At 55.0% G+C, this 26,675-nt stretch overlaps 1 protein-coding gene across 4 annotated transcripts in view; it reads left to right on the plus strand.

Annotated features, from left to right (window-relative positions):
• LOC139245656 (hepatitis A virus cellular receptor 1-like) overlaps positions 1-26,675 on the plus strand; it is a 96,141-nt gene that overhangs the window by 69,067 nt on the left and 399 nt on the right. For all 4 annotated transcript variants that reach the window (XR_011590042.1, XR_011590043.1, XM_070871238.1 and 1 more), the window contains 2 exons: positions 22,090-22,203; positions 25,372-26,675. The exon at positions 25,372-26,675 is cut by the window's right edge and continues 399 nt beyond it. Coding sequence is in view for 2 of the 4 variants with exons in the window: in XM_070871238.1 (XP_070727339.1) it covers positions 22,090-22,203; positions 25,372-25,385 (128 nt within the window). In the remaining 2 variants the exon portion in view is untranslated. The remainder of the gene's footprint in view (positions 1-22,089; positions 22,204-25,371) is intronic.

Consider the following 26,675-nt stretch of genomic DNA (forward strand, 5'->3'; position numbering starts at 1 on the left):
GGAGGTGGTTACAGAGATAGGGAGGGGTGTAGGGGCTGGAGGAGGTTACAGAGATAGGGAGGGGTGTAGAGGCTGGAGGAGATTACAGAGATAGGGAGAGGTGTAGGGGCTGGAGGGGGTTACAGAGATAGGGAGGGGTGTAGGGGCTGGAGGGGGTTACAGAGATAGGGAGGGGTGTGGGGGCTGGAGGTGGTTCCAGAGATAGGGAGGGGTGTTGGAGCTGGAGTAGGTTGTAGAGATAGGGAGGGGTGTCGGGGCTGGAGGGGGTTACAGTGTTAGAGAGGAGTGTAGGGGCTGGAGGGCGTTACAGAGATAGGGAGGGGAGTTGGGGCTGGAAGAGCTTGCAGAGGTAGAGAGGAGTGTAGGGGCTGGAGGAGTTTACAAAGATAGGGAAAGGTGTAGGGGCTGGAAGTGGTTACACAGATAGCGTGGGATGTAGGGGCTGGAGGTGGTTACAGAGATAGGGAGGGCTTTAGGGGCTGGAGGAGGTTACAGGAATAGGGAGGGGGGTAGGGGCTGGAGGGAGTTGCAGAGATAGGGAGGGGTGTCGGGGCTGGAGGTGGTTACAGAGATAGGGAGGGGTGTCGGGGCCGGAGGAGGTTACAGAGATAGGGAGGGTTGTAGGGGCCGGAGGAGGTTACAGAGATAGGGAGGGGTGTAGGGGCTGGAGGGGGTTACAGAGATAGGGAGGGGTGTAGGGGCTGGAGGAGGTTACAGAGATAGGGAGGGGTGTAGGGGCTGGAGGGGGTTGCAGAGATAGGGAGGGGTGTCGGGGCTGGAGGTGGTTACAGAGATAGGGAGGGGTGTCGGGGCCGGAGGAGGTTACAGAGATAGGGAGGGGCATAGGGGCTGGAGGAGGTTACAGAGATAGGGAGGGGTGGAGGGGCTGGAGGAGGTTACAGAGCTAGTGAGGGATGTATGAGCTGGAGGGGGTTACAGAGATAGGGAGGGGTGTAGGGGCTGGAGGGGGTTACAGAGATAGGGAGGGGTGTAGGGGCTGGAGGAGGTTACAGAGATAGGGACGGGTGTAGGGGCTGGAGGAGGTTACAGAGATAGGGAGGCGTGTAGGGGCTGGAGGAGGATACAGAGATAGGGAGGGGTGTAGGGGCTGGAGGAGGATACAGAGATAGGGAGGGTGTAGGGGCTGGAGGAGGATACAGAAATAGGGAGGGGTGTAGGGGCTGGAGGAGGTTACAGAGATAGGGAGGTGTGTAGGGGCTGGAGGGGATTACAGAGATAGGGAGGGGTGTTGGAGCTGGAGTAGTTTGTAGAGATAGGGAGGGGTGTAGGGGCTGAAGGAGGTTACAGAGATAGCGAGGGTGTAGGGGCCGGAGGAGGTTACAGAGTTAGGGAGGGGTGTAGGGGCTGGAGGAGATTACAGAGATAGGGATGGGTGTCGGGGCTGGAGGGGGTTACAGAGATCAGGAGGGGTGTCGGGGCTGGAGGAGGTTACAGAGATAGGGAGGGGTGCAGGGGCTGGAGGAGTTTACAGAGATAGGGAGGTGTGTAGGGGCTGGAGGAGGTTACAGAGATAGGGAGGGTTGTAGGGGCCGGAGGAGGTTACAGAGATAGGGAGGGGTGTAGGGGCTGGAGGGGGTTACAGAGATAGGGAGGGGTGTAGGGGCTGGAGGAGGTTACAGAGATAGGGAGGGGTGTAGGGGCTGGAGGAGGATACAGAGATAGGGAGGGGTGTAGGGGCTGGAGGAGGATACAGAAATAGGGAGGGGTGTAGTGGCTCGAGGAGGTTACAGAGATAGGGAGGGGTGTAGGGGCTGGAGGGGGTCACAGAGATAGGGAGGGGTGGAGGGGCTGGAGGAGGTTACAGAGCTAGTGAGGGATGTATGAGCTGGAGGGGGTTACAGAGATAGGGAGGGGTGTAGGGGCTGGAGGGGGTTACAGAGATAGGGAGGGGTGTAGGGGCTGGAGGAGGTTACAGAGATAGGGAGGGGTGTAGGTGCTGGAGGAGGATACAGAGATAGGGAGGGGTGTAGGGGCAGGAGGAGGATACAGAGATAGGGAGGGGTGTAGGGGCTGGAGGAGGATACAGAAATAGGAAGGTGTGTAGGGGCTCGAGGAGGTTACAGAGATAGGGAGGTGTGTAGGGGCTGGAGCGGATTACAGAGATAGGGAGGGGTGTTGGAGCTGGAGTAGTTTGTAGAGATAGGGAGGGGTGTAGGGGCTGGAGGGGGTTACAGAGACAGGGAGAGGTGTAGGGGCTGGAGGAGGTTACAGTGTTAGAGAGGAGTGTAGGGGCTGGAGGGTGTTACAGAGACAGGGAGAGGTGTAGGGGCTGGAGGAGGTTACAGAGATAGGGAGTGGTGTAGGGGCTGAAGGAGGTTACAGAGATAGCGAGGGTTTAGGGGCCGGAGGAGGTTACAGAGATAGGGAGGGGTCTAGGGGCTGGAGGAGATTACAGAGATAGGGAGGGGTGTCGGGGCTGGATGGGGTTACAGAGATAAGGAGGGGTGTCGGGGCTGGAGGGGGTTACAGAGATAGGGAGGGGTGCAGGGGCTGGAGGGTGTCACAGAGATAGGGGGGGTTATAGCGGCTGGAGGAGGATACAGAGATAGGGAGTGGTGTAGGGGCTGGAGGAGGATACAGAGATAGGGAGGGGTGTAGGGGCTGGAGGAGTTTACAGAAATAGGGAGGGGTGTAGGGGCTGGAGGGGGTCACAGAGATAGGGAGGGGTGTAGGGGCTGGAGGAGGTTACAGAGATAGTGAGGGATGTAGGAGCTGGAGGGGGTCACAGAGATAGGGAGGGGTGTAGGGGCTGGAGTGGGTTACAGAGATAGGGAGGGATGTAGGGGCTGGAGGAGATTACAGAGATAGGGACGGGTGTAGGGTCTGCAGGAGGTTACAGAGATAGGGAGGGGTGTAGCGGCTGGAGGAGGAAACAGAGATAGGGAGGGGTGTAGGGGCTGGAGGAGGATACAGAGATAGGGAGGGGTGTAGGGGCTGGAGGAGGTTACAGTGATAGGGAAGGGTGTAGGGCTGGAGGAGGTTACAGAGATAGGGAGGGGTGTAGGGGCTGGAGGAGATTACAGAGATAGGGAGGGGTGTAGGGGCTGGAGGAGATTACAGAGATAGGGAGGGGTGTAGGGGCTGGAGGCGGTTACAGAGATAGGGAGGGGTGTCGGGGCTGGAGGAGTTACAGAGATAGGGAGGAGTGTAGGGGCTGGAGTGGATTACAGAGGTAGGGAGTGGTGTTGGAGCTGGAGTAGTTTGTAGAGATAGGGAGGGGTGTAGGGGCTGGAGGGTGTTACAGATAGGGAGGGTGTAGGGGCTGGAGGGGGTTACAGTGTTCGAGAGGAGTGTAGGGGCTGGAGGGTGTTACAGAGATAGGGAGAGGTGTAGGTGCTGGAGGGGCTTACAGAGATAGGGAGGGGTGTAGGGGCTGGAGGAGTTTACAGAGATAGGGAAGAGTGTAGGGCTGGAGGAGGTTACCGAGATAGGGAGGGATGTAGGGGCTGGAGGAGGTTACCGAGATAGGGAGGCGTTTAGGGGCTGGAGGAGGTTACAGAGATAGGGAGGGGTGTAGGGGCTGGAGGAGGTTACAGTGATAGGGAAGGGTGTAGGGCTGGAGGAGGTTACAGAGATAGGGAGGGGTGTCGGTGCTGGAGGCGGTTTCGGAGATAGGGAGGGGTGTAGGGGCTGGGGGGGTTGCAGAGATAGGGAGGGGTGTACGGGCTGGGGGAGGTTACAGAGATAGGGAGAGGTGTACGGGCTGGAGGAGGTTACAGAGATAGGATGGGTGTAGGGGCTGGCGGAGATTACTGAGATAGGGAGGGGTGTCGGGGCTGGAGGTGGTTACAGAGATAGGGAGGGGTGTAGGGGCCGGAGGAGGTTACAGAGATAGGGAGGAGTGTCGGGGCTGGAGGAGGTTACAGAGATAGGGAGGGATGTAGGGGCTGGAGGAGGTTACCGAGATAGGGAGTCGTTTAGGGGCTGGAGGAGGTTACAGGAATAGGGACGGGTGTAGGGGCTGGAGGAGGATACAGAAATAGGGAGGGGTGTAGGGGCTGGAGGGGGTCACAGAGATAGGGAGGGGTGGAGGGGCTGGAGGAGGTTACAGAGCTAGTGAGGGATGTATGAGCTGGAGGGGGTTACAGAGATAGGGAGGGATGTAGGGGCTGGAGGGGGTTACAGAGATAGGGAGGGGTGTAGGGGCTGGAGGAGGTTACAGAGATAGGGAGGGGTGTAGGGGCTGGAGGAGGATACAGAGATAGGGAGGGGTGTAGGGGCAGGAGGAGGATACAGAGATAGGGAGGGGTGTAGGGGCTGGAGGAGGATACAGAAATAGGAAGGTGTGTAGGGGCTCGAGGAGGTTACAGAGATAGGGAGGTGTGTAGGGGCTGGAGGGGATTACAGAGATAGGGAGGGGTGTTGGAGCTGGAGTAGTTTGTAGAGATAGGGAGGGGTGTAGGGGCTGGAGGGGGTTACAGTGTTAGAGAGGAGTGTAGGGGCTGGAGGAGATTACAGAGATAGGGAGGGGTGTAGGGGCTGAAGGAGCTAACAGAGATAGCGAGGGTGTAGGGGCCGGAGGAGGTTACAGAGATAGGGAGGGGTCTAGGGGCTGGAGGAGATTACAGAGATAGGGAGGGGTGTCAGGGCTGGAGGGGGTTACAGAGATAAGGAGGGGTGTCGGGGCTGGAGGAGGTTACAGAGATAGGGAGGGGTGCAGGGGCTGGAGGGTGTCACAGAGATAGCGGGGGTTATAGCGGCTGGAGGAGGATACAGAGATAGGGAGTGGTGTAGGGGCTGGAGGAGGATACAGAGATAGGGAGGGGTGTAGGGGCTGGAGGAGTTTACAGAAATAGGGAGGGGTGTAGGGGCTGGAGGGGGTCACAGAGATAGGGAGGGGTGTAGGGGCTGGAGGAGGTTACAGAGATAGTGAGGGATGTAGGAGCTGGAGGGGGTCACAGAGATAGGGAGGGGTGTAGGGGCTGGAGTGGGTTACAGAGATAGGGAGGGATGTAGGGGCTGGAGGAGATTACAGAGATAGGGACGGGTGTAGGGGCTGGAGGAGGTTACAGAGATAGGGAGGGGTGTAGCGGCTGGAGGAGGAAACAGAGATAGGGAGGGGTGTAGGGGCTGGAGGAGGATACAGAGATAGGGAGGGGTGTAGGGGCTGGAGGAGGATACAGAAATAGGGAGGGGTGTAGGGGATGGAGGAGGTTACAGAGATAGGGAGGGGTGTAGGGGCTGGAGGAGGATACAGAGATAGGGAGGGGTGTAGGGGCTGGAGGAGGTTACAGAGATAGGGAGGGGTGTCGGGGCTGGAGGAGTTACAGACATAGGGAGGAGTGTAGGGGCTGGAGTGGATTACAGAGGTAGGGAGTGGTGTTGGAGCTGGAGTAGTTTGTAGAGATAGGGAGGGGTGTAGGGGCTGGAGGGTGTTACAGATAGGGAGGGTGTAGGGGCTGGAGGGGGTTACAGTGTTAGAGAGGAGTGTAGGGGCTGGAGGGTGTTACAGAGATAGGGAGAGGTGTAGGTGCTGGAGGGGCTTACAGAGATAGGGAGGGGTGTAGGGGCTGGAGGAGTTTACAGAGATAGGGAAGGGTGTAGGGCTGGAGGAGGTTACCGAGATAGGGAGGGATGTAGGGGCTGGAGGAGGTTACCGAGATAGGGAGGCGTTTAGGGGCTGGAGGAGGTTACAGAGATAGGGAGGGGTGTAGGGGCTGGAGGAGGTTACAGTGATAGGGAAGGGTGTAGGGCTGGAGGAGGTTACAGAGATAGGGAGGGGTGTCGGTGCTGGAGGCGGTTTCGGAGATAGGGAGGGGTGTAGGGGCTGGAGGGGGTTGCAGAGATAGGGAGGGGTGTACGGGCTGGGGGAGGTTACAGAGATAGGGAGAGGTGTACGGGCTGGAGGAGGTTACAGAGATAGGATGGGTGTAGGGGCTGGCGGAGATTACTGAGATAGGGAGGGGTGTCGGGGCTGGAGGTGGTTACAGAGATAGGGAGGGGTGTAGGGGCCGGAGGAGGTTACAGAGATAGGGAGGAGTGTCGGGGCTGGAGGAGGTTACAGAGATAGGGAGGGATGTAGGGGCTGGAGGAGGTTACCGAGATAGGGAGGCGTTTAGGGGCTGGAGGAGGTTACAGGAATAGGGACGGGTGTAGGGGCTGGAGGAGGATACAGAAATAGGGAGGGGTGTAGGGTCTCGAGGAGGTTACAGAGATAGGGAGGGGTGTAGGGGCTGGAGGGGGTCACAGAGATAGGGAGGGGTGGAGGGGCTGGAGGAGGTTACAGAGCTAGTGAGGGATGTATGAGCTGGAGGGGGTTACAGAGATAGGGAGGGGTGTAGGGGCTGGAGGGGGTTACAGAGATAGGGAGGGGTGTAGGGGCTGGAGGAGGTTACAGAGATAGGGAGGGGTGTAGGGGCTGGAGGAGGATACAGAGATAGGGAGGGGTGTAGGGGCAGGAGGAGGATACAGAGATAGGGAGGGGTGTAGGGGCTGGAGGAGGATACAGAAATAGGAAGATGTGTAGGGGCTCGAGGAGGTTACAGAGATAGGGAGGTGTGTAGGGGCTGGAGGGGATTACAGAGATAGGGAGGGGTGTTGGAGCTGGAGTAGTTTGTAGAGATAGGGAGGGGTGTAGGGGCTGGAGGGGGTTACAGATAGGTAGGGGTGTAGGGGCTGGAGGGGGTTACAGTGTTAGAGAGGAGTGTAGGGGCTGGAGGAGGTTACAGCGATAGGATGGGTGTAGGGGCTGGCGGAGATTACTGAGATAGGGAGGGGTGTCGGGGCTGGAGGTGGTTACAGAGATAGGGAGGGGTGTAGGGGCCGGAGGAGGTTACAGAGATAGGGAGGAGTGTCGGGGCTGGAGGAGGTTACAGAGATAGGGAGGGGTATCGGGGCCGGAGGAGTTTACAGAGATTGGGAGGGGTGTAGGGGCTGGAGGAGGTTACAGATAGGAAGGGGTGTAGGGGCTGGAGGGGGTTACAGAGATAGGGAGGGGTGTAGGGGCTGGAGGAGGATACATAGATCGGGAGGGTTGTAGGGGCTGGAGGAGGATACAGAGATAGGGAGGGGTGTAGGGACTGGAGGAGGTTACAGAGATGGGGAGGGGTGTAGGGGCTGGAGGAGGTTACAGAGATAGTGAGGGATGTAGGAGCTGGAGGGGGTTACAGACAAAGGGAGGGGTGTAGGGGCTGGAGTGGGTTTCAGAGATAGGGAGGGGTGTACGGGCTGGAGGAGGATACAGAGATAGGGAGGGGTGTAGGAGCTGGAGGAGGTTATAGAAATAAGTAGGGGTGTAGGGGCTGGAGGGGGTTACAGAGATAGGGAGGGGTGTCGGGGCTGGAGCTGGTTACAGAGATAGAGTGGAGTGTTGGAGCTGGAGTAGGTTGTAGAGATAGGGAGGGGTGTAGGGGCTGGAGGGGATTACAGATAGGTAGGGGTGTAGGGGCTGGAGGGGGTTACAGTATTAGAGAGGAGTGTAGGGGCTGGAGGGGGTTACAGAAATAGGGAGAGGTGTACGGGTTGGAGGAGGTGACAGAGATAGGGAGGTGTGTAGGGGCTGGAGGAGGTTACTGAGATAGGGAGGGGTGTCGGGGCTGGAGGTGGTTACAGAGATAGGGAGGGGTGTAGGGGCCGGAGGAGGTTACAGAGATAGGGAGGGGTGTAGGGGTTGAAGGAGGTTACAGAGATAGGGAGGGGTGTAGGGGCTGGAAGGGGTTACAGAGATAGGGAGGGGTGTAGGGGCTGGAGGAGGATACATAGATCGGGAGGGGTGTAGGGGCTGGAGGAGGATACAGAGATAGGGAGGGGTGTAGGGGCTGGAGGAGGTTACAGAGATAGGGAGGGGTGTAGTGGCTGGAGGAGGTTACAGAGATAGTGAGGGATGTAGGAGCTGGAGGGGGTTACAGACATAGGGAGGGGTGTAGGGGCTGGAGGGGGTTTCAGAGATAGGGAGGGGTGTACGGGCTGGAGGAGGATACAGAGATAGGGAGGGGTGTAGGGGCTGGAGGAGGATCCAGAGATAGGGAGGGGTGCAGGGGCTGGAGGATGTTATAGAAATAGGTAGGGGTGTAGGGGCTGGAGGGGGTTACAGAGATAGGGAGGGGTATAGGGGCTGGAGCTGGTTACAGAGATAGAGAGGAGTGTTGGAGCTGGAGTAGTTTGTAGAGATAGAGAGGGGTGTAGGGGCTGGAGGGGGTTACAGAAATAGGGAGAGGTGTACGGGCTGGAGGAGGTTACAGAGATAGGATGGGTCTAGGGGCTGGAGGAGGTTACTGAGATAGGGAGGGGTGTCGGGGCTGGAGGTGGTTACAGAGATAGGGAGGGGTGTAGGGGCTGGAGGAGGTTACAGAGATAGGGAGGAGTGTCGGGGCTGGAGGAGGTTACAGAGATAGGGAGGGGTGAAGGGGCCGGAGGAGTTTACAGAGATAAGGAGGGGTGTAGGGGCTGGAGGAGGTTACAGATAGGAAGGGGTGTTGGGGCTGGATGGGGTTACAGAGATTGGGAGGGGTGTAGGGGCTGGAGGGGGTTACAGAGATAGGGAGAGATGTAGGGGCTGGAGGAGGTTACAGAGATAGGGAGGGTGTAGGGGCTGGAGGAGGTTACAGAGATAGGGAGGGGTGTAGGGGCTGAAGCAGGTTACAGAGATAGGGAGGGTGCAGGGGCTGGAAGGGGTTACAGAGATAGGGAGGGGTGTAGGGGCTGGAGGAGGTTACAGAGATAGGGAGGGATGTAGGGGCTGGAGGGTGTTACAGAGATAGGGGGGTGTAGGGGCTGGAGGGGGTTACAGAGATAGGGAGGGGTGTAGGGGCTGGAGGTGGTTACAGAGATAGGGAGTTGTGTAGGGGCTGGAGGAGTTTACAGAGATAGGGAGTGGTGTAGGGGCTGGAGGAGGATACAGAGATAGGGAGGGGTGTAGGGGCTGGAGGAGGATACAGAGATAGGGAGAGGTGTAGGGGCTGGAGGAGGTTACAGAGATAGGGAGGGGTGTAGGGGCTGGAGGTGTATACAGAGATAGGGAGAGGTGTAGGGGCTGGAGGAAGTTACAGAGATAGGGAGGGGTGTCGGGCTGGAGGAGGTTACAGAGATAGGGAGGGGTGTCGGGCTGGAGGAGGTTACAGAGATAGGGAGGGGTGTAGCGGCTGGAGGGGGTTACAGAGTTAGAGAGGAGTGTAGGGGCTGGAAGGCGTTACAGAGATAGGGAGGGGAGTTGGGGCTGGAGGAAGTTACAGTGATAGGGAGGGGTGTAGGGGCTGGAGGAGGTTACAGAGATAGAGAGGGGTGTAGGGCTGGAGGAGGTTACAGAGATAGGGAGGGGTGTAGGGGCTGGAGGGGCTTGCAGAGATAGGGAGGGGTGTTGAGGCTGGAGGAGGTTACAGAGATAGGGAAGGGTGTGGGGTCTGGAGGATGTTACAGAGATAGGGAGGGGTGTAGGGGCTGGAGGAGGTTACAGAGATTGGGAGGGGTGTAGGGGCTGGAGGGGTTACAGAGATAGGGAGAGGTGTGTGGGCTGGAGTAGGTTACAGAGATAGGATGGGTGTAGGGGCTGGAGGAGGTTACAGAGATAGGGAGTGGTGTCGGGGCTGGAGGTGGTTACAGAGATAGGGAGGGGTGTAGGGGCTGGAGGAGGATACAGAGATAGGGAGGGGTGTAGGGGCTGGAGGAGGATACAGAGATAGGGAGGTGTGTAGGGGCTGGAGGAGTATACAGAGATAGGGAGTGGTGTAGGGGCTGGAGGAGGATACAGAGATAGGGAGGGGTGTAGGGGCTGGAGGAGGATACAGAGATAGGGAGAGGTGTAGGGGCTGGAGGAGGTTACAGAGATAGGGAGGGGTGTAGGGGCTGGAGGAGTATACAGAGATAGGGAGAGGTGTAGGGGCTGGATGACAAGATAGGGAGGGGTGTTTGGGCTGGAGGAAGTTACAGAGATAGGGAGGGTTGTAGGGCTGGAGGAGGTTACAGAGATAGGGAGGGGTGTAGGGGCTGGAGGAGGTTACAGAGATAGGGAGGGGTGTAGGGGCTGAAGGAGGTTACAGAGATAGCGAGGGTGTAGGGGCCGGAGGAGGTTATCGAGATAGGGAGGGGTCTAGGGGCTGGAGGAGATTACAGAGATAGGGAGGGGTGTCGGGGCTGGAGGGGGTTACAGAGATAAGGAGGGGTGTCAGGGCTGGAGGAGGTTACAGAGATAGGGAGGGGTGCAGGGGCTGGAGGGTGTCACAGAGATAGGGAGGTGTGTAGGGGCTGGAGGAGATTACAGAGATAGGGAGGGGTGTCGGGGCTGGAGGGCGTTACAGAGATAAGGAGGGGTGTCGGGGCTGGAGGAGGTTACAGAGATAGGGAGGGGTGTAGGGGCTGGAGGAGGATACAGAGATAGGGAGGTGTGTAGGGGCTGGAGGAGTATACAGAGATAGGGAGTGGTGTAGGGGCTGGAGGAGGATACAGAGATAGGGAGGGGTGTAGGGGCTGGAGGAGTTTACAGAAATAGGGAGGGGTGTAGGGGCTGGAGGGGGTCACAGAGATAGGGAGGGGTGTAGGGGCTGGAGGAGGTTACAGAGATAGTGAGGGATGTAGGAGCTGGAGGGGGTCACAGAGATAGGGAGGGGTGTAGGGGCTGGAGTGGGTTACAGAGATAGGGAGGGGTGTAGGGGCTGGAGGAGATTACAGAGATAGGGACGGGTGTAGGGGCTGGAGGAGGTTACAGAGATAGGGAGGGGTGTAGCGGCTGGAGGAGGATACAGAGATAGGGAGGGGTGTAGGAGCTGGAGGAGGATACAGAAATAGGGAGGGGTGTAGGGAATGGAGGAGGATACAGAGATAGGGAGGGGTGTAGGGGCTGGAGGAGGATACAGAGATAGGGAGGGGTGTAGGGGCTGGAGAAGGTTACAGAGATAGGGAGGGGTGTAGGGGCTGGAGGAGGTTACAGAGATAGGGAGGTGTGTAGGGGCTGGAGGAAGTTACAGAGATAGGTAGGAGTGTAAGGGCTGGAGGCGATTGCAGTGATAGGGAGGGGTGTTGGAGCTGGAGTAGTTTGTAGAGATAGGGAGGGATGTAGGGGCTGGAGGAGATTACAGGGATAGGGAGGAGTTTAGGGGCTGGAGGAGGTTACAGGAATAGGGAGGGATGTAGGGGCTGGAGGAGGTTACAGTGATAGGGAGGGGTGTAGGGGCTGGAGGAGGTTACAGAGATAGGGAGGGGTGTAGGGCTGGAGGAGGTTACAGAGATAGGGAGGGGTGTAGGGGCTGGAGGGGGTTATAGAGATAGGGAGGGGTGTAGGGGCTGGAGGAGGATACAGAGATAGGGAGGGGTGTTGAGGCTGGAGGAGGTTACAGAGATAGGAAAGGGTGTAGGGTCTGGAGGATGTTACAGAGACAGGGAGGGGTGCAGGGGCTGGAGGAGGTTACAGAGATTGGGAGGGGTGTAGGGGCTGGAGGGGGTTCCAGAGATAGGGAGAGGTGTACGGGCTGGAGGAGGTTACAGAGATAGGATGGGTGTAAGGGCTGGAGGAGGCTACTGAGATAGGGAGGGGTGTCGGGGCTGGAGGTGGTTACAGAGGTAGGGAGGGGTGTCGGGGCCGGAGGAGGTTACAGAGATAGGGAGGAGTGTAGTGGCTGGAGGAGGTTACAGAGATAGGGAGGGTTGTAGGGGCCGGAGGAGGTTACAGAGATAGGGAGGGGTGTCGGGGCTGGAGGAGGTTACAGATAGGAAGGGGTGTAGGGGCTGGAGGTGGTTACAGAGTTAGAGAGGAGTGTAGGGGCTGGATGGGGTTACAGAGATTGGGAGGGGTGTAGGGGCTGGATGGGGTTACAGAGATAGGGAGAGGTGTAGGGGCTGGAGGCGGTTGCAGAGATCGGGAGAGGTGTAGGGGCTGGATGACAAGATAGGGAGGGGTGTTTGGGATGGAGGAGGTTACAGAGATAGAGAGGGGTGTATGGGCTGGGGGAGGTTACAGAGATAGTGAGGGGTGTAGGGTCTGGAGGAGGTTACAGAGATAGGGAGGAGTGTAGGGGCTAGAGGAGGATACAGAAATAGGGAGGGGTGTAGGGTCTAGAGGAGGATACAGAGATAGGGAGAGGTGTCGGGGCTGGAGTAGGATACAGAGATAGGGAGGGTGTAGGGGCTGGAGGAGGTTACAGAGATAGGGATGTGTATTGTATTCAAACAGCAATGAAACCCATCTATCATCTGACCTCAGTTTTTTTTTCATTTCAAAATATACTTTCTTCATATAAAGATTTGCACAATACATTGGAAAGCCGTTCAGTATATCTGGATATAGTCAGCAATTCCATGCACTACATTTGGATGCTGAGCACAGTTCCGTTCAATACATTTCTTTACTTTATATTTGAAGGTACAATTCATCAAATTCAGGATACATTGTGGTACGCTGATCAAGTTACATTGCACGTGTCACCTTACGGTACACAGTGAGAGTACAGTTCCATTTGTTTCCAACGTGCATTACGCTACAGAACTTGCATTATACATGGCACTGCATAGGTGTTTGCAGATCATGGTGCTGTATGTATACAAAGGGTTTACCTTTGCAGCCCGAGGGGGGTTTGTACTGATTCCTGCCCCTGGGTTTTCCGGGGCAGAAGTGCTTTAAACTCTGGCCCTTCCCCACCGTGCCTTTGTGGCGACTGCACCGATTTTTAGTGGGTCCCTCACCACGTAATCCTGGATCTTGGATTGCGCCAGTCTGCAACACGCAGACGTGGACATCTCCTCGCTCTGGAAGACCAGCAAGTGTCGGCAAGACCAAAGAGCGTCTTTCACCGAGTCGATGGCCCTCCAGCAGCAGGTGGGAAGAGCGTATCGCCAAGGTCAAACAAAAACTGGGATGGTGGGAGCTGTGCTCCCTCTCCGTGGCAGGAAAGAACCTGGTCATCAGGAGTGAGGTGCTCTCGGGGTTGCTGCACGTGGCACAGGTCTGACCCATCTCTCGCTCCTGTGCTGCGGCAGTCACCCGGGCCGTCTTCCACTTTGTCTGGAGGTCCAAAATGGACCGTGTCCGCAGAGACACGATGTACAAATCTCTGGACAGTGGAGGAAAGGATGTTCCGAACGTGGCCCTCATCCTGATGGCCACCTTTGTGTGCGGCTGCATCAAGCTGTGCACAGACCCCCGGTACGCAAACACCAAGTGTCACTACGTGCTGAGGTTCTACCTGTCCCCGGTGTTGAGAAGGATGGGTCTGGCCATGCTGCCTCGAAACGCCCCCACCAGTTGGACCATGCCTGTCCACCTGTCCTTCGTGGAAAGGTTTTTCACAAAAAACCCCTTTGACCACAAGGCCATCAAACAGTGGTCAGCACGTAAGGTCCTGGACGCCCTACGAAGGAAGGAGAGAGTGGACCCTGTCGGGTGGTTCCCTGAGCGGACTGTCGAACTCGTTTGGCAGAACGTCTCATCACCAGAGCTTTCACACAAGCACCAAGATGTAGCTTGGTTGGCGGTGAGGAGGGCCCTACCCGTCGGAGCGTTCATGAACAGCCGACGTCTCAGCAGCACGGCACGGGGGTGCCCCCGAGCCGACTGTGGTGTGGCTGAGACTGTCACCCATCTCCTTCAGGATTGCCCCTTCGTAAAGTAAAGGTCTGGAAGGAGATGCAGTGGTTGCTGTCGCGGTTCATCCCGAGCAGCTCCGTAACACAGGACTCTGCTCTCTACGGGCTGTTCCCAGGGACACACACCGAGAGCACCTCACTCCTGATGACCAGGTTCTTTCCTGCCACGGAGAGGGAGCACAGCTCCCACCATCCCAGTTTTTGTTTGACCTTGGCGATACGCTCTTCCCAGTTTTTGGCGCACGCCCCGTCCGCTCCGAACCATATTCCCAACACCTTCAGGAAATCTGGCTTGACGGTGCAGGGAATAAAGGATCGGTCGGCCCAGTTGCCAAAGAGCATGGCCTCGCTTTTGCCGCAATTGACCTTCGCTCCCGAGGCCAGTTCAAACTGGTCGCAGATTGTGAGCAACCTGGGTGCAGACTGACTGCGGATCCGAGCAAAAGATGGCCACGTCGTCCATGTACAGGGAGGTCTTGACCTGAGCACCTCCGCTGCCTGGGATCGTCACCTCTCTAATGCCCACATCCCTCCTGATGGACCCGGCAAAGGGCTCGATACAACACACAAACAAGACAGAGGATAGAGCACAGCCTTGCCTGACTCCAGATCTGATCGGAAAGCTTTCAGTTTCCCATCCGTTGATTAGGACTGCACGACTGATGTCTGTCTAGAGCAGTTTGACCCAATTGCGGATACCCTCCCCAAACCCCATCTTGGAGAGCACGTCCATCAGGTATGTGTGCGATATCCTGTCAAAGGCCTTCTCCTGGTCTAAGCTGATTAAACAGGTGTCCACCCTCCTGTCCCGCACGTAGGCGATCGTATCCCTGAGTAGCGCGAGGCTATCAGAGAGCTTCCTGCCGGGGACAGCGCAGGTCTGGTCCGGGTGGATCACCAGCTCCAGAGCAGACTTGACCCTGTTGGCGATGACCTTTGACAGGATCTTGTAGTCCACATTGAGCAGCGAGATGGGCCGCCAGTTTTTGATTTCCTCCCTCTCCCCCTTCTGCTTGTAGATGAGGGTGATGATGCCTTTCCTCATCGATTCTGACATGCTGCCAGCCAGAAGCATACCCCCATACACTCCCAGCAGGTCTGGGCCCATCCAGTCCCACAGAGCCCAATACAACTCAACCGGTAAGCCATCGCTTCCGGGAGTTTTATTCGTCTCGAAGGACCGGACGGTCTTTGTCATCTCGTCCAGAGTTAGCGGGTGGTCCAGACTCTCCCGCTCACTGTCGTCTAAGATCCCCGTAATAGACGACAGGAACGACTGGGAGGCCGGGCGGTCTGTGGGCTTGACGTCGTACAGCCCGGCAGAGAAGGATTTGCTGATCCTCAGCATGTCAGGCTGTGAAGACGTCACAGAACCGTCTTCTTCCTTTAGGCTGGTGATCACAGAGCTCCCCCTGTGTACCTTCTGGAAGAAGAAACGCAAACACGTCTCATCCTGCTCGACGGAGCGGACTCTGGATCGGAAGATGATCTTGGAGGACTCTGAGGCGAAGAGCGAGGCTTGCTGGCCCTTCACCTCTTCGAGTTCCTCCGCGACATCGACCCCCATCGACTGCAGCAGGAGCAGGTTTTGCATGCTCTTGTGGAGTTGGGACAATTCCCTCTGTCTCCCTCTCGCCTCCTGAACACCTTTGGGGATGAAGAACCTCTTGATGTTTGTCTTGATTGTTTCCCACCAGTGCATCTGGGAATCGCAGAGGGGGTTTTACGGTTCTCCAACCTTTGTAATCCCTCTTGAGTTCCTCAACGTTTTCCAGAGTCAACAGTTTCACGTTCAGCTTCCATATCCCTCTGCCAACATTCCTGCCGGGCAAGTCCTAAGTTGTACACAGTGAGAACAATGACCACTGGGTGGTGAACTTGTGGGAGACACTCCTAACCTGGACCTTCAGGTATAAAAGGGTCAGCTCCACCCACCTTCATCACTTGAGTGCTAAGGAATAAAGGACAGGTCACAGACTGACCTTCTCTCAAGCATGGGCCTCGTGCGCATTTATACTGTATAGTAAGGACGTATCAATGGCGACGAGAAACTGGGATTTAAACCACGCGAGCATGGCCACTAGCAGAACAGACGAGAGGTACTGTGTTAAGGAATGGTGGGGACAGAGATTCAACATTGTTAAAGCAGCACGCAGTTCTCCAGGCAGACAAGGGCGATCGGGCATGCCCCAACATGTAGTCGAACCCAGAGGGGAGTTCGCCATTGTAAAGTCCTGTCCCCTCAGTACAGACTCACACGAGGCATGTCGTGAAGTCAAGCTCACTCTGGACCTGCACCTTTATTTCCCAGCTCTGGAATGCTGCACTTGCCTGAGACCTGTCCTTATATACCTGTCTCTTGCAAGTGCACTCCTGGTGGTAAGGTATGCTGGTGGTTACAGGTCATATCTTATTACAGTCATGTATAGCATGTCAGGATACAGTTATATATAATAATGTAAGATACGTGACATCACCCTCCCCCAAGGTCTTATTGTCTTTATAGGTTCAGTCTCTCAGGTGGTCTACGCTCTCGCGTGGAGCGTCTTAGTTGTGGTTCAGTTGTTTGCCTTGGTGTCTGTTTTTCTTTGGGTGTGATTGCTGGTATCTCGCCTGGGCTGTCTGTTTCAATTGGTGTGATTGTTGTTGACTCGCCTGGGCTGTCTGTTGGGATTGCCCTTTCCTCAGGTTGTTCCCTCTGTCTGTCCACCAGGTGTGGTGCGAGTTCCACATTGTAGTCTGCCTCTGGTTCCACAGTGTTGTTGGAAAATCTGCTTTTGACTTGGTCTACATACCTCCGGCAGGTTTTGCCATTGTCCATTTGTACTACCAGTAGCCTGTTTCCTTCCTTGCCCGTCACTGTCCCTGCAAGCCATTTGGGACCCCTGCCATAGTTTAGCACAAACACTTTGTCCCCTATCTCATTCCATCTCCCCCTCGAATTTCTGTCATGGTACTCAGTCAGCTTACGGCGCTTTGCCTCAACGATTTCGTGCCTGTCTGGGAGGATTAATGAGAGCCTTGTTTTTAAAGTCCTTTTCATCAACAGTTGCGCGGGGGGATCCCAGTCAGTGAGTGCGGACGAGATCTGTATGCCAGCAGCAGTCGCGACAGGCGACCCTGCAGCGTGGGACCTTGGATTTTAAGCATGCCTTGTTTAATGATTTGCACTGCTCTCTCCGCCTGGCCGTTGGAGGCCGGCTTGAACGGTCCCATCTTGACATGATTTATGCCGTGGTCAATTATAAAGTCTTGGAATTCTGCGCTGGTGAAGCACGGACCATTGTCACTGACCAATATGTCAGGGATTCCGTGCGTTGCAAACATGGTTGCGAGGCTCTCCACAGTGGTGGAGGTTGTGCTCGAGTTTAAAATGGTGCATTCGATCCACTTTGAAAATGCATCTACAACTACGAGGAACATTTTGCCCATGAATGGGCCCGCATAGTCTACGTGCACCCGCGACCACGGTTTGGTAGGCCAGGGCCAGGGGCTCAGTGGAGCCTCCCTGGGGGCATTGCTGAGTTGTCACAAATGGTGCACCTTCAGACGCAGAGCTCTAAGTCCACGTCAATGCCAGGCCACCGGGTGTGGGATCTGGCTATGGCCTTCATGAGAATGATCCCCGGGTGCTCACGGTGGAGCTCCCGGACAAATGCCTCTCTGTCTCGCAGAGGCATGACTACTCGGCTGCCCCACATCAGGCAGTCTGCTTGTAGTGATAGCTCATGCATGCGCCTGTGAAAGGGTTTTAATTCCTCGGGGCAGGCATCGCGAGCCTCTGCCCAGTCACCGGTTAGGACACATCTTTTTACTAAGGATAACCTGGGGTCGCTGGCCGTCCAGGCTCTGATTTAGCGAGCCGTCATGGGCGAACCTGTGGACTCAAAGGCATTGATTGCCATGACCATCTCACAGTCCTGTTCGTCAGACCCTTCCGTGGTCGCCAGGGGTAGCCTGCTGAGTGCGTTGGCACAGTTGTCTGTGCCTGGTCTGTGCCTTATGGTACAGTCATAGGACGCCAGCATGAGTGCCCACCGTTGAATTCGCGCCGAGGCGTTGGCGTTTGTTGCCTTGCTCTCGGATAGGAGGGACGTGAGGGGCTTGTGGTCGGTTTCTAACGCGAACTTGGCCCCGAAAAGATACTGGTGCATTTTTTTGACACCGTACACGCACGCGAGCGCCTCCTTCTCTACCATTCCGTACCCGCGCTCGGCCCATGAAAGTGACCTGGAGGCATAAGCTATGGGTTGTAATTTGCCCGCACTATTGACATGTTGCAAAATGCACCCGACCCCATACGCTGACACATCACATGTGAGAACTAGCTTTTTACCTGGATCAAAGAAAGCCAAAACACTGTTGGAACACAGAAGGTTACATGCCTTATTGAAGGCGCATTCCTGGGCGTCCCCCCAAAACCAATCGCACCCCTTCCTGAGTAGCACATGGAGAGGCTCCAGCAGCGTGCTCAAGTTCTGCATAAAGTTCCCAAAGTAATTGAGTAGCCCGAGAAAGGCGCGCAGTTCTGAGACATTCCGGGGCCTGGGTGCCAGGCGAATTGCTTCTGTTTTGGACTCTGTTGGGCGGATTCCATCAGCGGCAATCCTTCTGCCCAAAAATTCAACCTCGGGTGCGAGAAACAGGCACTTGGATTTCTTGACTCGTAGGCCTACCCGATCCAACCGCTTTAGTACTTCCTCCAAATTACGGAGATGGGGGTCGGTGTCCCTGCCCGTGATAAGTATGTCGTCTTGAAATACAACCGTCCCCGGGATGGACTTGAGCAGACTCTCCATGTTGCGCTGGAAAATGGCAGCTGCCGACCTGATGCCGAATGGGCATCGATTGTACATGAAAAGGCCTCGATGTGTGTTGATGGTGGTGAGTGGCTTGGATTCCTCAGTCAATTCTTGCGTCATATACGCAGATGTGAGGTCTAGTTTTGAGAAAAGTTTACCTCCAGCCAATGTGGCAAATAAGTCCTCCGCTCTGGGCAGCGGGTACTAGTCCTGTAGGGAGACTCTGTTTATGGTAGATTTGTAGTCCCCACAGATTCGTACAGATCCATCAGGCTTCATGACTGGGACGATGGGACTTGCCCAGTCGCTAAATTCCACAGGTGATATAATGCCTTCCCGCAGAAGCCTGTCTAGTTCGTGTTCAATCTTTTCCCTCATCATATAGGGTACAGCTCTGGCCTTGTGATGGACCGGTCGAGCATCCTGTGTGATGTAGATTTTGACTTTGGCCCCTTTGAAAGTGCCCACACCTGGCTGAAAGAGATGTTCAAATCGCTTTATAACTGTTGAGCAGGAGGTCCGTTCCTCTAACGACATGGCATGGACATCATCCCATTTCCAGTTTAGTTTTGCCAGCCAGCTTCTCCCCAGCAGTGCTGGGGGGTCTCCGGGGACAATCCACAGGGGAAGTCGGTTCACTGTCCCTTTGTGTGTGACAGAGAGCATGGCGCTGCCGAGGACTGGTACGATTTCTTTGGTATAGGTCCTTAGTTTGGTGTCGACCCTTGTGAGTTTTGGTCTGTCTCTTTTATGCGGCCACAGTTGTTCAAATTGTTGAGCGCCCATGAGAGATTGACTCGCTCCCATATCCAGCTCCATGTTGACAGGTAGCCCGTTGAGTGGGACCCTCATCATTATAGGAGGCGTCCTGTTGTAGGAGCAGCGGCCATTGATCGTGTTGACCCGCTGTACACCGGTGTCCCGGGTACTGTCCCCACCATCTTCTGGTTCGCTTTCCGACCCATCCGATTCGTATACCAGCCGAGCTGCTGTTTTTTTGCACATGCGGGCCAAATGCCCTGTATATTCACAGTTCCTGCAAACAGCCTGCTGAAAACGACATCCCCTTGACCAGTGCCCACCCCCACATCTCCAGCACAGACCTGTTCCATTGTTCAAAGTGTTCCCAAAGAATGAGCTGCGTCTGGCTGATCTCTCTTGAGCTTCTCTCAGTTTGTAGTTGATTGCTCGCATTGTGGGTTGATGAGGTGTGAACGGCCGTTCCTGTGGCCCTTGATGGCTTCTGCCTGCTGTCGAGAGCCTGTTCTCCCGGTTTTGTCTGTGTGTGGGGATAGCAGCTTGATGGCTTCTGCCTGTTGTCGAGAGCCTGTTCTCCCGGTTTTGTCTGTGTGTGGGGGTAGCAGCTTGTTTAGTGCTGTGAACTTCTTGATCCGATATTTCGTTAGTTGTCGTACCTGCATTGTAAATCAACCTCGTTTCTTCTTTCCCGACCAAGAATGTCTGTGCAACCAGTGCTGCTGCCTCTAAGGTCAGGTTCTTGGTCTCTATGAGCTTTCGGAATATGCCTGCGTGGCCTATTCCTTCAATGAAAAAGTCTCTCAGCATTTCTCTCCTCAGTTCATCGGAGAACTCACATAAACTAGCCAACCTCTGAAGTTCCGCCACGAAGTCGGGTATGCTCTGGCCCACACAGCGTCTGTAGTTGTAGAACCTGTGTCTGGCCATGTGTAGGCTGCTCGCTGGCTTCAGGTGGTCTCTTACCAGTGTGCTCAATTCTTCAAACGACTTGCTTGCTGGTTTCTTGGGTGCCAACAGATCCTTCATTAAAGCGCATGTTTTCGAGCCACAGCTGGTCAAGAGATGGGCTCTTCTCTTGTCTGCCTTATCGTCGCCTAACCAGTCTTTGGTTACAAAGCTTTGCTGGAGCCTTTCTATAAAGTCCTCCCAATTGTCTCCCGCATTGTACTTTTCATCTGACCCGTTGTTCGCCATTCTGTGGATTCTGTAATCCCGTAACTCGTCGCCATTGTAAAGTCCTGTCCCCTCAGTACAGACTCACACGAGGCATGTAGTGAAGTCAAGGTCACTCTGGACCTGCACCTTTATTTCACAGCTCTGGAATGCTGCACTTGCCTGAGACATGTCCTTATATACCTGTCTCTTGCAAGTGCACCCCTGGTGGTAAGGTATGCTGGTGGTTACAGGTCATATCTTATTACAGTAATGTATAGCATGTTAGGATACAGTTATAGATAATAATGTAAGATACATGACAGACAGAGACAATGGCAAGTTGAACGGTGATTCACGCCATTGCAAGGGACAGTGCGGCCAGTAATGGGGCCACCAACACCTGTTAATGGTGCACTCAAGGACAATAACAGGGGCAGTCAGGGACGATCGACTGGCAAGGGACCTTTTGTTTCCAGCAGCAGCTCATGTTGGAGGCGTGAGGGCACACACTCAGCCGGAGTTTGGAGAGATGAGCAAAATACCTGTAGAAATGGCAGAAATGAACGCTGGGAGAAATCGCTGGAAGCTGAATGATAGGTCCTTACTACACAGTATAAATACACCAGGCCCATGCTTGAGAGAAGGTCAGTCTGTGACCTGTCCTTTATTCCTTAGCACTCAAGTGATGAAGGTGGGTGGAGCTTCCCCTTTTATACCTGAAGGCCCAGGTTAGGAGTGTCTCCCACAAGTTCACCACCTAGTGGTCATTGTTCTCACAGTGTACAACTTAGGTCAGATTATACATGGGTTGCAATGCTGGTTGAATGCATGACACTATCTCTGTAACCTCCTCCAGCCCCTACACCCCTCCCTATCTCTGTAACCTCCTCCAGCCCCTACTCCCCTCCCTATCTCTGTAACCTCCTCCAGCCCCTATACCCCTCCCTATCTCTGTAACCTCCTCCAGCCCCTACTCCCCTCCCTATCTCTGTAACCTCCTCCAGCCCCTACTCCCCTCCCTATCTCTGTAACCTCCTCCAGCCCCTACTCCCCTCCCTATCTCTGTAACTTCCTCCAGCCCCTACACCCCTCCCTATCTCTGTAACCTCCTCCAGCCCCTACACCCCTCCCTATCTCTGTAACCTCCTCCAGCCCCTACTCCCCTCCCGATCTCTGTAACTTCCTCCAGCCCCTACACCCCTCCCTATCTCTGTAACCTCCTCCAGCCCCTACACCCCTCCCTATCTCTGTAACCTCCCCCAGCCCCTACACCCCGCCCTATCTCTGTAACCTCCTCCAACCCCTACACCCCTCCCTATCTCTGTAACCTTCTCCAGCCCCTGCACTCCTCCCTATCTCTGTAACCTCCTCCAGCCCCTACACCCCTCCCTATCTCTATAACCTCCTCCAGTCCCTGCACCCCTCCCTATCTCTGTAACCTTCTCCAGCCCCTACACCCCTCCCTATCTCTGTAACCTCCTCCAGCTCCTACACCCCTCCCTATCTCTGTAACCTCCTCCAGCCCCTACACCCCTCCCTATCTCTATAACCTCCTCCAGTCCCTGCACCCCTCCCTATCTCTGTAACCTCCTCCAGCCCCTACACCTCTCCCTATCTCTGTAACCTCCTCTAATTCTGCCCTCCTGAGTATCCCTGATTTTAATCGCTCCACCATTGGTGGGCGTGCCTCATGTTGCCTGGGCCCCAAGCTCTGGAACTCCCTCCCTAAACCTCCCCGCCTCACTCTCCTCTTGAAGGTGCTGCTCATTGCTGTGAACAGTTAGTCTGTATGTCTCTCACAACCTCACTCCTCATTATCTGTTCCTTGTTCCAATTTTGCCAGGTGCACAGGCCGCGAAGAGCATCAAGTTTACTATTGTGATCGTGATTATTATCGGGATACTTCTCGTGATCCTGACCGTGCTGATTATTTACCTGAGATTTAAATCAATACAGCGTGAGTATTATCTGTAACAGCACACAGAGTAAAGCTCCCTCTACACTGTCCCATCAAACACTCCCAGGGCAGGTACAGGGGGTTAGATACAGAGTAAAGCTCCCTCTACACTGTCCCATCAAACACTCCCAGGGCAGGTACATGGGGTTAGATACAGAGTAAAGCTCCCTCTACACTGTCCCATCAAACACTCCAGGGGCAGGTACAGGGGGTTAGATACAGAGTAAAGCTCCCTCTACACTGTCCCATCAAACACTCCCAGGGCAAGTACAGGGGGTTAGATACAGAGTAAAGCTCCCTCTACACTGTCCCATCAAACACTCCCAGGGCAGGTACAGGGGGTTAGATACAGAGTAAAGCTCCCTCTACACTGTCCCATCAAACACTCCCAGGGCAGGTACAGGGGGTTAGATACAGAGTAAAGCTCCCTCTACACTGTCCCATCAAACACTCCCGGGGCAGGTACAGGGGGTAGATACAGAGTAAAGCTCCCTCTACACTGTCCCATCAAACACTCCCAGGGCAGGTACGGGGGTTAGATACAGAGTAAAGCTCCCTCTACACTGTTGCATCAAACACTCCCAGGGCAGGTACAGGGGGTTAGATAGAGAGTAAAGCTCCCTCTACACTGTCCCATCAAACACTCCCAGAGCAGGTACAGGGGGTTAGATAGAGAGTAAAGCTCCCTCCACACTGTCCCATCAAACACTCCCAGGGCAGGTACAGCACGGGGTTAGATACAGAGTAAAGCTCCCTCTACACTGTCCCATCAAACACTCCCAGGGCAGGTACAGGGGGTTAGATACAGAGTAAAGCTCCCTCTACACTGTCCCATCAAACACTCCCAGGGCAGGTACAGGGGGTTAGATACAGAGTAAAGCTCCCTCCACACTGTCCCATCAAACACTCCCAGAGCAGGTACAGGGGGTTAGATAGAGAGTAAAGCTCCCTCCACACTGTCCCATCAAACACTCCCAGGGCAGGTACAGCACGGGGTTAGATACAGAGTAAAGCTCCCTCTACACTGTCCCATCAAACACTCCCAGGGCAGGTACAGGGGGTTAGATACAGAGTAAAGCTCCCTCTACACTGTCCCATCAAACACTCCCGGGGCAGGTACAGGGGGTAGATACAGAGTAAAGCTCCCTCTACACTGTCCCATCAAACACTCCCAGGGCAAGTACAGGGGGTTAGATACAGAGTAAAGCTCCCTCTACACTGTCCCATCAAACACTCCCAGGGCAGGTACAGGGGGTTAGATACAGAGTAAAGCTCCCTCTACACTGTCCCATCAAACACTCCCAGGGCAGGTACAGGGGGTTAGATACAGAGTAAAGCTCCCTCTACACTGTCCCATCAAACACTCCCGGGGCAGGTACAGGGGGTAGATACAGAGTAAAGCTCCCTCTACACTGTCCCATCAAACACTCCCAGGTCAGGTACGGGGGTTAGATACAGAGTAAAGCTCCCTCTAAACTGTTGCATCAAACACTCCCAGGGCAGGTACAGGGGGTTAGATAGAGAGTAAAGCTCCCTCTACACTGTCCCATCAAACACTCCCAGAGCAGGTACAGGGGGTTAGATAGAGAGTAAAGCTCCCTCCACACTGTCCCATCAAACACTCCCAGGGCAGGTACAGCACGGGGTTAGATACAGAGTAAAGCTCCCTCTACACTGTCCCATCAAACACTCCCAGGGCAGATACAGCACGGGGTTAGATACAGAGTAAAGCTCCCTCTACACTGTCCCATCAAACACTCCCAGGGCAGGTACAGGGGGTTAGATACAGAGTAAAGCTCCCTCTACACTGTCCCATCAAACACTCCCAGGGCAGGTACAGGGGGTTAGATACAGAGTAAAGCTCCCTCTACACTGTCCCATCAAACACTCCCGGGGCAGGTACAGGGGGTAGATACAGAGTAAAGCTCCCTCTACACTGTCCCAATCAACACTCCCAGGGCAAGTACAGGGGGTTAGATACAGAGTAAAGCTCCCTCTACACTGTCCCATCAAACACTCCCAGGGCAGGTACAGGGGGTTAGATACAGAGTAAAGCTCCCTCTACACTGTCCCATCAAACACTCCCAGGGCAGGTGCAGGGGGTTAGATACAGAGTAAAGCTCCCTCTACACTGTCCCATCAAACACTCCCGGGGCAGGTACAGGGGGTAGATACAGAGTAAAGCTCCCTCTACACTGTCCCATCAAACACTCCCAGGGCAGGTACGGGGGTTAGATACAGAGTAAAGCTCCCTCTAAACTGTTCCATCAAACACTCCTAGGGCAGGTACAGGGGGTTAGATAGAGAGTAAAGCTCCCTCTACACTGTCCCATCAAACACTCCCAGAGCAGGTACAGGGGGTTAGATAGAGAGTAAAGCTCCCTCCACACTGTCCCATCAAACACTCCCAGGGCAGGTACAGCACGGGGTTAGATACAGAGTAAAGCTCCCTCTACACTGTCCCATCAAACACTCCCAGGGCAGGTACAGGGGGTTAGATACAGAGTAAAGCTCCCTCTACACTGTCCCATCAAACACTCCCAGGGCAGGTACAGGGGGTTAGATACAGAGTAAAGCTCCCTCTACACTGTCCCATCAAACACTCCCAGGGCAGGTACACGGGGTTAGATACAGAGTAAAGCTCCCTCTACACTGTCCCATCAAACACTCCCAGGGCGCAGGTACAGCACGGGGTTAGATACAGAGTAAAGCTCCCTCTACACTGTCCCATCAAACACTCCCAGGGCAGGTACAGGGGGTTAGATAGAGAGTAAAGCTCCCTCCACACTGTCCCATCAAACACTCCCAGAGCAGGTACAGGGGGTTAGATAGAGAGTAAAGCTCCCTCCACACTGTCCCATCAAACACTCCCAGGGCAGGTACAGCACGGGGTTAGATACAGAGTAAAGCTCCCTCCACACTGTCCCATCAAACACTCCCAGGGCAGGTACAGGGGGTTAGATACAGAGTAAAGCTCCCTCTACACTGTCCCATCAAACACTCCCAGGGCAGGTACAGGGGGTTAGATACAGAGTAAAGCTCCCTCTACACTGTCCCATCAAACACTCCCAGGGCAGGTACGGGGGGTTCGATACAGAGTAAAGCTCCCGCTACATTTCTGATTATGAATTTTCAAAGCTCACATTTTGCTCTTTGATTTGAAAACAGAATCATATGTCTGAATTCAAGTGTAGAACCTGGAAGTTTTGATGCCTCTTTGATGTAGAATTCGACGCAATTATCACGTTCCTTGAAAGCTGAAAGTATTCCGTTTACCTTTCTGTCGCCCACTGCCTTTGTATCGGTGTAGAACACATGCCGGTGGGAACAGTGTTGATGCATGTATTGAAGCGTGGATTTAGCCATTCGCCCGCCTGGGACGTGTGCCAGAGTGAGACATGTGAACATACGGACAGGTAGAGCCCCACCTGTTCCCTTGAGCTTGTCCCACACAACCCCGATTCCTTGTGGATCACAACACACACACACTCCACCCCACCCCGAACCCTGTGATAGAAACATAGAGACAGAGAAATTTACAGCACAGAAGGAGGCCATTCCGGCCCATCGTGTCCGCCCCGGCCGACACAGAGACACACGGCCCTCGGTCAGCAGCCCTGAAGGTTACATATAAACCCATGGACAATGACGGAAAGGCAAAGAGCAACCAGCCCAGCCAGTCCGCCTCACACAACTGTAACACTCCTTATACTGAAACATTCCACACCTTTTTTAACTTTCTATATTGCTCTAAAGATTCTATAGTATTGAGCCGTTGGTCTATGACATAAGCCTTGGAATTGGCTCTGGCTTCACTCCACAGAGACACCATTGTCCCCACCGATACACAGACGTGAATATAGAAACATCGAAACATCGACAATAGGTGCAGGAACAGGCCATTCGGCCCTTCGAGCCTGCACCACCATTCAATGTGATCATGGCTGATCATTCACCTCAGTACCCCTTTCCTGCTTTCTCTCCATACCCCCTGATCCCTTTAGCCGTAAGGGCCACATCTAACACCCTTTTGAATATATCTAACGAACTGGCCTCAACAACTTTCTGTGGTAGAGAATTCCACAGGTTCACAATTTTCTGAGTGAAGACGTTTCTCTGTAACCCCCTCCAGCCCCTACACCCCTCCCAATCTCCGTAACCTCCTCCAGCCCCTACACCCCTCCCCATCTCTGTAACCCCCTCCAGCCCCTACACCCCTCCCTATCTCTGTAACCCCCTCCAGCCCCTACACCCCTCCCCATCTCTGTAACCCCCTCCAGCCCCTACACCCCTCCCTATCTCCGTAACCTCCTCCAGCCTCTACACCCCTCCCTATCTCCGTAACCTCCTCCAGCCCCTACACCCCTCCCTATCTCCGTAACCTCCTACAGCGCCTACACTCCTCCCTATCTCTGTAACCTCCTCCAGCCCCTACACCCCTCCCAATCTCTGTAACCCCCTCCAGCCCCTAC

Source organism: Pristiophorus japonicus, unplaced genomic scaffold (assembly GCF_044704955.1).
Source record: "Pristiophorus japonicus isolate sPriJap1 unplaced genomic scaffold, sPriJap1.hap1 HAP1_SCAFFOLD_228, whole genome shotgun sequence".
Lineage (NCBI taxonomy): Eukaryota > Metazoa > Chordata > Chondrichthyes > Pristiophoridae > Pristiophorus > Pristiophorus japonicus.